This window comes from Onychostoma macrolepis, chromosome 07 (genome assembly GCF_012432095.1).
Source record: "Onychostoma macrolepis isolate SWU-2019 chromosome 07, ASM1243209v1, whole genome shotgun sequence".
Lineage (NCBI taxonomy): Eukaryota > Metazoa > Chordata > Actinopteri > Cypriniformes > Cyprinidae > Onychostoma > Onychostoma macrolepis.
The window spans coordinates 37,658,136-37,670,771 of NC_081161.1; the positions used below are offsets into that span (position 1 = coordinate 37,658,136).

The window sequence follows — 12,636 nt, forward strand, 5'->3', positions numbered from 1 at the left end:
TTGACAAGGATGGTATGATCTGAATAATATAGGTCTTTAAAAGCAAGATATTTAAAGTGAACCTAAAGTATACTTGAAATAGTTCCACTTTAGCACAATCAAATATAATTCAGTATATCTTTAGTTGGACTTCAGTACTACTTCCACACAATTAAAGCACATTAAGTACAAAATTAGTTTTTCCAGTATACCAAAAGTACAAGTGCAGGGTATTTTTATTAAGTACATAAATATGTAAAAGTATTTGCAGTATACTCAGCATGAAATAAACATACTGCAAATACATTTTAGTATATTTATTTTTCACTAGGGATAGAAGCATTTTCTCTAGTCTTGTTTAGACCCCACTGTTTAGAGTCACGATGAAGTGAAAATACACACAATCTGTTTTCTAAATTTGTGTTATTGATCTTAAAATCTGTGCATATGATTCTTTTTTCACCTTGTACTCTAATTCTTAATAAAATATCACAATTTAATCTACCAGTGCATTTACAGATTTCTATCTGGTGACATATGCCATATGGTGACTTCTCCAATCGTTTAGTTATTACAATTGACTGAAATCTCAAATTCAATTGATCCTTGGATGGATAGAAGTACCCTACATTTTTTTTTTTTTCTCGATTACCCGATTCACTCAAATGTATGTCAAAATATGGAAGAAAAGCTCTGTTGCTACTTCTGTTTCATCACAATTTTAAGACAAACCTTACCAGAGCCAGGCATAGTGCTGTTTGTACTGCAGTTCCTCCGGGCTCTCTTTACCCTGTTTCTGCAGCATCTCCAGCTCTGCCTTTCGACCCTGCACAATTCATTTAATCTCATGATTTATGATCTTAATTATAAAGCTAGTCTTCTTCTTATATATCTGATTTGGTGGTTTAAAAGTCACACAGAATTACCTGGAGAGCTGCATGGTAAGCCCGGCTCATGAAGCCCCGCCAGGCCTGGGGCAAGAGCAGAGAGCGATGCCATTCAGACGGCTGGATGTTCACCTGAGAGGAAAAAGAGCAAAAGATTGAGTAAAGTTATCAAGATAAATTCATTATCAATGAATCATCAACAAAAGTATTTATGAATGTATAATTATGATATATTTATCACTGTACAGATTTTAATCAAATAAATAAATATTTGATGAAACAATCAAACACATAAATAAATAAAATCATTACAGAAATTAGAATCTAATGAGAATTACAAACACATTTAAATATCTGTATGCATTAAAATGTGCTTGATTGTAATGAAAATAATAATATAATTAATCTAAAAAAAAATAAAATAATGTTATTATTCCTTAATAATACATTTCCTTTAAAAAAAAATATATATAATTCAAGTTTTTAAGTTTCACCCAAATAAGTGTATGCTAGAAGGTACCTCATGAATAAGGGTGGCTAACATTTGTTGATAACTCCGCCCTCTGCTGACAAGGAAGCGGGCGATTGGACGTCCATCTTTGTCAGTTTGAACAGGAAGGTCATAACAGAGTAGAAGCCCAGCTGAAACAGACCAACAAACTGTATGTTTATTCAATACATTTAACTGGACAAATACAGTTATGCACTGTGTGACAAACAAGCATTAGCTGTAACAATTTCAAAATGCACTTTAATTACCCATATTACAAAACTGAATGACTCTTGTACAGTATATGTACCTGCTAAGCCAGGTTTTAGACCCGGCTGCTTGTTCTTCTCATATGATTTCAGCATAAAAGAAGGAATTCCAGATACAGTTTTTCCCTGGTCAGAGCGCAAATTCCCTCCACTCAGAGCTGAATGGTACACACCACGGGGCATTTGGTTCATCTCCTGCCTGATTAGAGCTGTTACGAAGGTCTCAAGGGCTGCATTAGAAGACAAAACTCAAGAATTAAGTAGGTTTTTGCTAAAGGTTAAACAACACAAGTCTATAATATATTCCATATTGTGTAATTTATTGTGGCGTTGTAGTCTTTGTTGTGGGTTTGCTATGTTGCATGTTGCAGTACAGTACACTGAACCAAAAAGCCTCAAGTTTTATTCATCCAGCTATTTCGAATACATTACCTCGGTAAAATTATGGAAATAAGCTACAATTACATAACAGTAACTGTGAAACGATCACACCTTGGGTCTATGATACGTAAAATTTCAGTACACAAAATCTGTCCTAATTTATTTCTTCTGCCACTGTAAAAATGCAGCCAGCTGGCTTGTTATTTAACCAGATAACAGTGAATGTATCCCATATAATCTTATATAATGATTGAGCAGAACAGGTAGGTTAAGTATTAAGTAAACAACCCAATTAGCATTCATTAATAATGGTATAGATCTCTATGACACCAACAAATACATCAGTCATTCAGACTTATTCAACTCATTCACAGATAAGAACTGACTCATATAACAATAATATTCATGTATTATTGTCATATATCATAATGTGCTCACAAATCTTGTACATTTTATTTATTTATTTTTTTTAAATCCATTTTACCCTGATATTTCCAGGTTTTTATGACCGGAGAGTTTGTGTGCAAAGAGATTAATGAATACTTCCTAATATAAGTTCATACAAAAACTACATTGAAATGTAATAATTGAATAACCAATCAATTTGAATAAAATAACAGTATTTGATGATAACTAGTGATAAATAGTTGATAAATGTCATACACACAATTGTCTTACATGAAACAAGAATCGAATAGTGTTTATTCAATGTGGGTTTTTGAAAAGCAAAAGAAATTATACAATAATGCACAAATTGAGTCAAAATGTGATGTATTAAAGGGATAGTTCACCCAAAAATGAAAACTCTGTCATCATATACTCATCCTCACACTGTTCTGAGCCTTAATTTTTTTCTGTGGAATACAAAAGAAGATATTTTTACAGTTTCTGCTCCCATTGATTTCAACTGTGTGGTTTAAAAATATAATGGAACTCAATGGGAACTCAATGGTTACTGGTTACTACTCCACAGAAAAACAAAAGTCATACAGGTTTGGAACAACATGAGGGTGAGTAAAAGCTGACAGAATTTCCATTTTTGTGTCATCTACACCTTACAAAGGATTCTGATTTTTGCCTCATCAACACCACTGTGGTGAGATGAATTAGTTAAAATGCAAGATGTGTGGTTCAAATAACTGTAAATGCAAGTCAAACTATATTTAAAAGAGTTTGTTAGTCACCATAATCTGGTTGATTATCATACCTGGTAAAACAGATTGTGGTGTGAGACAAACTAGCTTCACATATGACGGCCCTGGTACTGAAATATCTTCATCTTTCTCATTCTCATTTTCCTTCCCTTCATCCTCTTCTTCAGGCTGCTTTGGTATGGGTCTGGCCTGTTAGCAAGTTCATATCACCATTACAGATACACAGTATATATATATATACAGTGGGGCAAAAAAGTATTTAGTCAGCCACCAATTGTGCAAGTTCTCCCACTTAAAAAGATGAGAGAGGCCTGTAATTCTCATCATAGGTATACCTCAACTATGAGAGACAAAATGAGAAAAAAAAAATCCAGAAAATCACATTGTAGGATTTTTAAAGAATTTATTTGCAAATTATGGTGGAAAATAAGTATTTGGTAAATAACAAAATTTCATCTCAATACTTTGTTATATACCCTTTGTTGGCAATGACAGAGGTCAAACGTTTTCTGTAAGTCTTCACAAGGTTTTCACACACTGTTGCTGGTATTTTTGGGATTTTTCGGTGTGTTTGGGATCATTGTCATGCTGAAAGACCCAGCCACGTTTCATCTTCAATGCCCTTGCTGATGGAAGGAGGTTTTCACTCAAAATTTCACGATACATGGCCCCATTCATTCTTTCGTTTACACTGATCAGTCGTCCTGGTCCCTTTGCAGAAAAACAGCCCCAAAGCATGATGTTTCCACCCCCATGCTTCACAGTAGGTATGGTGTTCTTTGGATGCAACTCAGCATTCTTTCTCCTCCAAACACGACAAGTTGAGTTTTTACCAAAAAGTAAAAACTCAACTTGCAATCCTCTTCTGGATCATCCAAATGCTCTCTAGCAAACTTCAGACGGACCCGGACATGTACTGGCTTAAGCAGGGGGAGACGTCTGGCACTGCAGGATTTGAGGCCTTTGTTACTTTGGTCCCAGCTCTCTGCAGGTCATTCACTAGGTCCCCCCGTGTGGTTCTGGGATTTTTGCTCACAGTTCTTGTGATCATTTTGACCCCACGGGGTGAGATCTTGCGTGGAGCCCCAGATCGAGGGAGATTATCAGTGGTCTTGTATGTCTTCCATTTTCTAATAATTGCTCCCACAGTTGATTTCTTCACACCAAGCTGCTTACCTATTGCAGATTCAGTCTTCCCAGCCTGGTGCAGGTCTACAATTTTGTTTCTGGTGTCCTTTGACAGCTCTTTGGTCTTGGCCATGGTGGAGTTTGGAGTTGGACTGTTTGAGGTTGTGGACAGGTGTCTTTTATACTGATAACGAGTTCAAACAGATGCCATTAATACAGGTAACGAGTGGAGGACAGAGGAGCCTCTTAAAGAAGTTGTTACAGGTCTGTGAGAGCCAGAAATCTTACTTGTTTGTAGGTGACCAAATACTTATTTTACAGAGGAATTTACCAATTAATTCTTTAAAAATCCTACAATGTGATTTTCTGGATTTTTTTTTCTCATTTTCTCATAGTTGAGACCTATGATGAAAATTACAGGCCTCTCTCATCTTTTTAAGTGGGAGAACTTGCACAATTGGTGGCTGACTAAATACTTTTTTGCCCCACTGTATATATAAAGGTAAACAGAAATTATGTGAGGATATTTAGCAAATGTTCTCACCTGCTCTGGTAAGTGTAGGACGGTGTGAGATGGTTCAGGGTACTCGGAGAGAGCTTTATAACCCTGGCTTGCAACATCTGGGTCCTGATGAAGCCAAAAAGCTTTAAATATTACTGTTTACTCATAACTGCTAGAAAAATAACAAAATAAATTGCAGGTACATAAAATGGCACAATGACTTTTCATTAGAAGTCGTTGGATGACTAGTCAGGCATCCTGACTGTCCTTACCGCTCATTACCATTTGAAAATGTCAGTGCTCACCTGACTAAGAGCGTATCCCCATAAAACACTGACTGCCTCGTTTCTGAATTTCTGGAAGGAAAAGGACATAAGACCTGAAGTAATTTGAACGGGATTAAATGTGGAGAGAAATAAATCATGCTTTTAATTACGAATTCAGACACCGCTACAAAATAGCACACATCTAGCAATCAGAAACAGTGGTTGATGGTCTCGTGCCTCATATTCTTCAGTTTTGACATTTAAAGCAGGCACTAATGCCAGAAGTTCAGCTGTGGCCTTTAGGACCAGGGGTCTGGTGTCACAGCGCAGCTTAGGAGAGAGTGCCTTCCACGTGGAGACAATATCCACTACCTGAACAGAAAATAAATAAGAAGAATATTCAAATGCAGGGTTCAACTGTAAGAATGGTCCACTGGCTAGTCTAAGATATTACATATTTAAAATGTACGTTACCGTTCAAAAGTTTGGGGCTAGTATGTTTTTTTCTTTTTTTTTTTTAAGGAAATTACTATTTTCAATTAGCAAGGATGCATTAAACTGATCAAAAGTGAAAGTTGAGACAAAAAAAATTCAGCTTTGTCATCACAGGAATACATTTTATTTTAAAGTATACTCAAATTGAAAGCAGTTATTTTACATTGTAATATTTCATAGTCTGCATGTTGATCAAATAAATCGATGAGTTTTCCAGACTTCTTCAAAAAACTCATACTTGCACCAAACCTTTGAACTGTATGTACTGTATACTACTGGATCTTATATTTTTTGATCATGTGCATGCATTTTTATGACTTTTTAGACACATCAGATGTCTAACTGGTTAAAATGGACTACAAAATGAATAATAATTAAACAAAATTGTAAATAATATATAAAAATAAATAAACAAATATAATATATAAAATAATATAATAAATATGTTAACAAAACATTTTTTTTTTTTTTTTTTAATAAAAAATCCTGTGGAGCCCTGAAATGCCTCTTTAGGCAGGAGGGGTGGAACTGGTTTACACAATCAAAATCAATAAAAAAGCATTTTCATCTTCACTTCTGATAGCCAGTGTAAATCTCTTCATAGGGATACAAAGACTGACCTCAGCTCTACAGAGCTCCTGTAAGCCCTGCAGTGCCAGAGCAGCAGGAGTGGCCTGATCCTTCCTGGAGAACTGCATCAGCGTGTCGGTGATGGCGGCCAGCATGTCTCCTCCATGCTGGTACGGCCTGGAACAATAAGTACAACATACGGGAAAGTGTGAATGAATGTAAATGTTCAGGGAATCTGTGAAATTAAAACATTGATGGTGAATGATTACTGTGGTCTATAACAGCCTAATATATCAAAAGCTAATACAGTGGCACCCTAGTGTCCCATGTGGAATATGCAGTACATCAAACAGCTAAATGAACTCCAGTTTTACAGCGGCAGATTCTGGGTGAAGCAGACCTCTCTCTGCAGATGTCTCTGACGCAGGCTGCTCTGGCTAATATCTGCTCCCACTGTGTATCTTTTCCCATGACCACTGAGGATTTTTCAAGTTGTGACATCAGTCTCTGCAGGTCCGGATACACACGGTCCTATAGAAAAAAATCAAAAGCTTCAGAAATCCTTCTTGAGGGTAACAGAACTATGACTGAACAGTATAGTATAGTAGTCCTACAAAGTATTTGCACACACATACCTGTTTGAATGTCACTGCATTAAATGAAATTAGCCCTAGATATGCTGTTATCTTATACAATGTTAATCATGCATTTTAAGTGTGGTTTAAATACTTAACAGCAGATATTATAGTAGGACTAGGTATCAGAACAAATTTGCAGATTCAATCTGAACTGATAATGATTCATTTAGGAACATTTCAGTTTAAATGTTAATTTTTCTAAAATATATTAATTTGTTCACAGACAATTTGTAAGTATTTGTAAGTAAATATTAAGTATAAGTAAATATTATATGAAAATAAAAATAGTAATAGTGTTAACTGCACCTGTTTTTGCCATAACAGAGTTAAGAGGCGCAGAGCCACAGGCCTCAGTCTGGATGAACTGCCCAGAGTTTGGAGCACATGAAGCACCTGCGGGATGCAGAACTGAAACACAAGAGAGGTCAGTCAGGATAAACACACACGAGGCAGAAGATACATATCCACATAATGCTAACACATATCGAACAGGACCACATATATGCAAACTTAGCTAAAAGCTTAGTTTAGTTAATATATGCAAACTTAATTTACCCAGTGCTTTTATGTTTTTAATGCTTTGGCTGTGACCTATAGGCCAGGTTGTGTTCTGCTGCGCTTTTAAAAACTAAGAGTATCTCACAGATTAAAAAAAGCTAAAATTAAAGTCTACATTAAAGGGCAAACACTGCCACCCACATTCAAAGGATGACGATAGAGTGCCTAAGCATTTAAAATAAAGATGAATAACATCAGCAAAAACATCTCCTCTCTCATTTACTCATATTTTAGAGTACACTGTGCAACCTCTAGAATGTGTTTTTGTTGATGTAGCACTTTACTAGCAAAGCAAAATGTGACAGAAGTACACATTTGGCATAGAAGATTTGTGAGTAATACCTATTGTTAGCAGAATCAAATGAATAACAATGGTACAGACAATGGTCAGGTTAATGGCTGGAGTTGCCTACAGTGCAGGTGAGCTGTTGCCATGGCAACAGAGGAAGCAAAGCATCCCGAATCCATGCAGACGGACTATATTCATATTTTGTGGAGCTGTGCTGCAATACCATGTAAATGGTGTTGCATTCTTAATTTTGACTGCCATACACGTTAACATCTTTTTAATATCATTTGTTAACAGTGAATGATTAGCTATCTGCACATTTAATTAAATGAAATTTAATTTAATTTAATTTAATTTAATTTCCAATTATTTTTCTTGGTAAAACTTTGAAAATCAAGAAAACACATTTGCTGAAAAATATCTATTGATTAAGATTCTAATTTAATATTCCCTCATCAGGTAAACAGTGCATGCTGTGCATGTTAATGACTGTACCTTGTGGGTTCCCAGTTTTGGCAGAGTGTAGAGAACAGAGTGAGACAAAGCTGGATCAGACACTCTGCTCAGTTTAAACATCAGGACAGGAAGTAGACATGGCACCTACAGGTAAACGGAAAAATAATTTAGCAAACAATTAATAGGCAATTAACTGCAAATAAAAGTCACCTACTAAATACACTTTCAAGCACTAATCTGCTTTTAAAATCCAAAGTCTAGTGGCTACAACTGAGAAAGCCTGATCTCCCTTGGACTGAAAAAGCAAGAGGGGAACAGAAAGAAGTAATTGGGTTGATGACCTCAGGGAGCTGGAGGTAGAATAAGGGTGGAGGAGATTACTAATACTGTGGAGCAAGTCCATGCAGGGCCTTAAAAATGAATAGCATTGTAAAATCAATTAAAAAACTTCCTGGTAGCCAGTGCAATGAGATCAGTTCAGAAGTGATGGGATCTATTTGTATCAGTCAATCAATATAGAAGAATTGCTGCCACATTCTGAACTGCTGGAGTTGAGGTCAGATATACAGATATTGGAGAATGAATACTTTTATTTAATAAGGATGCATTAAAGAGACCAAAAGTGGTAGTAAAGACATATATAATGTTACTTTTCAAACAAATGCAGTTCTTTCAAATATTCATGAAAAAAATATATCATATTTGTTGTTGTGGCTTGTTTCCATCGTGTTGTGCTAATTTCATTGTGTTGTGACGATTTCGTTGTGTTGTGGCAATTTCGTTGTGCTGTGGCTTGTTTCCATTGTGTTGTGGCGATTTTGTTGTGTTGTGGCAATTTCGTTGTGCTGTGGCTTGTTTCCATTGTGTTGTGCTAATTTCGTTGTGTTGAGCTAATTTCGTTGTGTTGTGGTGATTTCGTTGTGTTTTGTTAATTTTGTTGTGTTGTGGCGATTTTGTTGTTTTGTGCTAATTTCATTGTGTTGTGGTAATTTCGTTGTGTTGTGCTGATTTCGTTGTGTTGTGACGATTTCGTTGTGTTGTGACGATTTCGTTGTGTTGTGACGATTTCATTGTGTTGTGACGATTTCATTGTGTTGTGACGATTTCATTGTGTTGTGGCTTGTTTCTGTTGTGTTGTGGCGATTTTATTGTGTTGTGCCAATTTCGTTGTGATGTGGCTTTTTTCCATTGTGTTGTGGCGATTTTGTTGTGTTGTGGCAATTTCGTTGTGCTGTGGCTTGTTTCCATTGTGTTGTGCTAATTTCGTTGTGTTTTGTTAATTTTGTTGTGTTGTGGCGATTTTGTTGTTTTGTGCTAATTTCATTGTGTTGTGCTAATTTCGTTGTGTTGTGACGATTTCATTGTGTTGTGACGATTTCATTGTGTTGTGACGATTTCATTGTGTTGTGCTAATTTCGTTGTGTTGTGGTGATTTTGTTGTGTTTTGTTAATTTCATTGTGTTGTGGCTTGTTTCTGTTGTGTTGTGGCGATTTTATTGTGTTGTGCTAATTTCGTTGTGTTGTGACGATTTCGTTGTGTTGTGACGATTTCGTTGTGTTGTGACGATTTCATTGTGTTGTGACGATTTCATTGTGTTGTGACGATTTCATTGTGTTGTGACGATTTCATTGTGTTGTGACGATTTCATTGTGTTGTGGCTTGTTTCTGTTGTGTTGTGGCGATTTTATTGTGTTGTGCCAATTTCGTTGTGTTGTAATGATTCGTTGTGTTGTGGCTTGTTTCCATTGTGTTGTGGCGATTTTGTTGTGTTGTGGCAATTTCGTTGTGCTGTGGCTTGTTTCCATTGTGTTGTGCTAATTTCGTTGTGTTTTGTTAATTTTGTTGTGTTGTGGCGATTTTGTTGTTTTGTGCTAATTTCATTGTGTTGTGCTAATTTCGTTGTGTTGTGACGATTTCGTTGTGTTGTGACGATTTCGTTGTGTTGTGACGATTTCGTTGTGTTGTGACGATTTCGTTGTGTTGTGACGATTTCGTTGTGTTGTGGCTTGTTTCTGTTGTGTTGTGGCGATTTTATTGTGTTGTGCTAATTTCGTTGTGTTGTGGTGATTTTGTTGTGTTTTGTTAATTTCATTGTGTTGTGGCTTGTTTCTGTTGTGTTGTGGCGATTTTATTGTGTTGTGCTAATTTCGTTGTGTTGTGACGATTTCGTTGTGTTGTGCTAATTTAATTGTGTTGTGGTAAGTTCGTTGTGTTTTGTTAATTTCATTGTGTTGTGGTTTGTTTCTGTTGTGTTGTGACGATTTCGTTGTGTTGTGGTTTGTTTCTGTTGTGTTGTGACGATTTCGTTGTGTTGTGCTAATTTAATTGTGTTGTGGTAAGTTCGTTGTGTTGTGGTAATTTCGTTGTGTTGTGACGATTTCGTTGTGTTGTGACGATTTCGTTGTGTTGTGACGATTTCGTTGTGCTGTGGCTTGTTTCCATTGTGTTGTGCTAATTTCGTTGTGTTGTGACGATTTCATTGTGTTGTGACGATTTCGTTGTGTTGTGACGATTTCGTTGTGTTGTGACGATTTCGTTGTGTTGTAATGATTCGTTGTGTTGTGTGATTCGTTGTGTTGTGGCTTGTTTCTGTTGTGTTGTGGCGATTTTATTGTGTTGTGCTAATTTCGTTGTGTTGTGGTGATTTTGTTGTGTTTTGTTAATTTCATTGTGTTGTGGTTTGTTTCTGTTGTGTTGTGACGATTTCGTTGTGTTGTGCTAATTTAATTGTGTTGTGGTAAGTTCGTTGTGTTTTGTTAATTTCATTGTGTTGTGACGATTTCATTGTGTTGTGACGATTTCATTGTGTTGTGGCTTGTTTCTGTTGTGTTGTGGCGATTTTATTGTGTTGTGCCAATTTCGTTGTGATGTGGCTTTTTTCCATTGTGTTGTGGCGATTTTGTTGTGTTGTGGCAATTTCGTTGTGTTGTGGCTTGTTTCTGTTGTGTTGTGGCGATTTTATTGTGTTGTGCTAATTTCGTTGTGTTGTGGTGATTTTGTTGTGTTGTGGCGATTTTATTGTGTTGTGCCAATTTCATTGTGTTGTGGTTTGTTTCTGTTGTGTTGTGATGATTTCGTTGTGTTGTGCTAATTTAATTGTGTTGTGGTAAGTTCGTTGTGTTTTGTTAATTTCATTGTGTTGTGGTTTGTTTCTGTTGTGTTGTGACGATTTCGTTGTGTTGTGCTAATTTAATTGTGTTGTGGTAATTTCGTTGTGTTGTGGTAATTTCGTTGTGTTGTGGTAATTTCGTTGTGTTGTGACGATTTCGTTGTGTTGTGACGATTTCGTTGTGTTGTGACGATTTCGTTGTGCTGTGGCTTGTTTCCATTGTGTTGTGCTAATTTCGTTGTGTTGAGCTAATTTTGTTGTGTTGTGGTGATTTCGTTGTGTTTTGTTAATTTTGTTGTGTTGTGGCGATTTTGCTGTTTTGTGCTAATTTCATTGTGTTGTGGTAATTTCGTTGTGTTGTGGTGATTTTGTTGTGTTTTGTTAATTTCAATGTGTTGTGGCTTGTTTCTGTTGTGTTGTGACGATTTCGTTGGGTTGTGCTAATTTCATTGTGTTGTGGTAATTTTGTTGTGTTGTGGTAATTCCGTTGTGTTGTGGCTTGTTTCCGTTGTGTTGTGGCTTGTTTCCGTTGTGTTGTGCTAATTTTGTTGTGTTGTGGCGATTCCGTTGTTGATTTTGTTGTGTTGTGCTAACTTCGTTGTGTTGTGCTAATTTCGTTGTGTTGTGGCGATTCCGTTGTTGATTTTGTTGTGTTGTGCTAACTTCGTTGTGTTGTGGCGATTCCGTTGTGTTGTGCTAATTTCGTTGTGTTGTGGCTTGTTTCCGTTGTGTTGTGCTAATTTAGTTGTGTTGTGCCGATTCTGTTGTGTTGATTTTGTTGCGTTGCGCTAATTTCGTTGTGTTGTGGCTTGTTTCTGTTTTGTTGTGCACTACTAGTTTTTAACCTTTATAATAATAAGAATAAATGTTTCTTAAGCACCAATTCAGGCTTGGTGAGCATAAGAGACTTTTTTTTATTATTTAAAAATAAAAAATTTTACCAACCCCGAACTTTTGATAGCGCAGTGTATGAAGAGCTGTAATGATGTAACAGATATAATAAATGCAAACGTAACCATCTCAAAATCTGTGAAAGAATAGCAGAAAGATATGAGCTGTTCTTAGTGACGGTTAATGTTAAAATTCAAGAACGGGGTCGAGACATTGCTGTTACAGGACTTACTGTTGATTACCAGCAGTAGAAAAGCCAAACATAATCATCTCAGTTTTAGCTGACAGAAATTAAATGAATCATCATCAGTCGCTCACAGGGCATTCTTAACATCCAATCCTTTCAAAGAGCGCTACAAAGAATTTAATTAAAAATGAAAGCATGTAGGACAAATGTAATGTAAAGACCCTTGAAAACCATTATATGAAAACTGCAAACAGCAAGAATGTGAAAGATGGAAAGTTGGATATGACAACAATCAAGCAATACTTAAAGAACAAAAAAGCGAGTAAAAATCCTCATTCCAAACCAAAGTGGCTTTGATTTTTCAGCATGACACAAAAAAAAGGATA

The 12,636-nt window shown here is 36.2% G+C and overlaps 1 protein-coding gene across 2 annotated transcripts in view; it reads right to left on the reverse strand.

The window, feature by feature from the left end:
• focad (focadhesin) overlaps window positions 1-12,636 on the reverse strand; it is a 48,474-nt gene that overhangs the window by 14,995 nt on the left and 20,843 nt on the right. For both annotated transcript variants that reach the window (XM_058781578.1, XM_058781579.1), the window contains exons 12-23: window positions 8,102-8,206; window positions 7,066-7,167; window positions 6,522-6,652; window positions 6,172-6,298; window positions 5,294-5,428; window positions 5,096-5,146; window positions 4,833-4,916; window positions 3,214-3,349; window positions 1,667-1,855; window positions 1,387-1,508; window positions 906-998; window positions 717-805 (exon numbers count right to left, since the gene is read on the reverse strand). In XM_058781578.1, coding sequence (XP_058637561.1) covers window positions 717-805; window positions 906-998; window positions 1,387-1,508; window positions 1,667-1,855; window positions 3,214-3,349; window positions 4,833-4,916; window positions 5,096-5,146; window positions 5,294-5,428; window positions 6,172-6,298; window positions 6,522-6,652; window positions 7,066-7,167; window positions 8,102-8,206 — 1,364 coding nt within the window. The remainder of the gene's footprint in view (window positions 1-716; window positions 806-905; window positions 999-1,386; window positions 1,509-1,666; window positions 1,856-3,213; window positions 3,350-4,832; window positions 4,917-5,095; window positions 5,147-5,293; window positions 5,429-6,171; window positions 6,299-6,521; window positions 6,653-7,065; window positions 7,168-8,101; window positions 8,207-12,636) is intronic.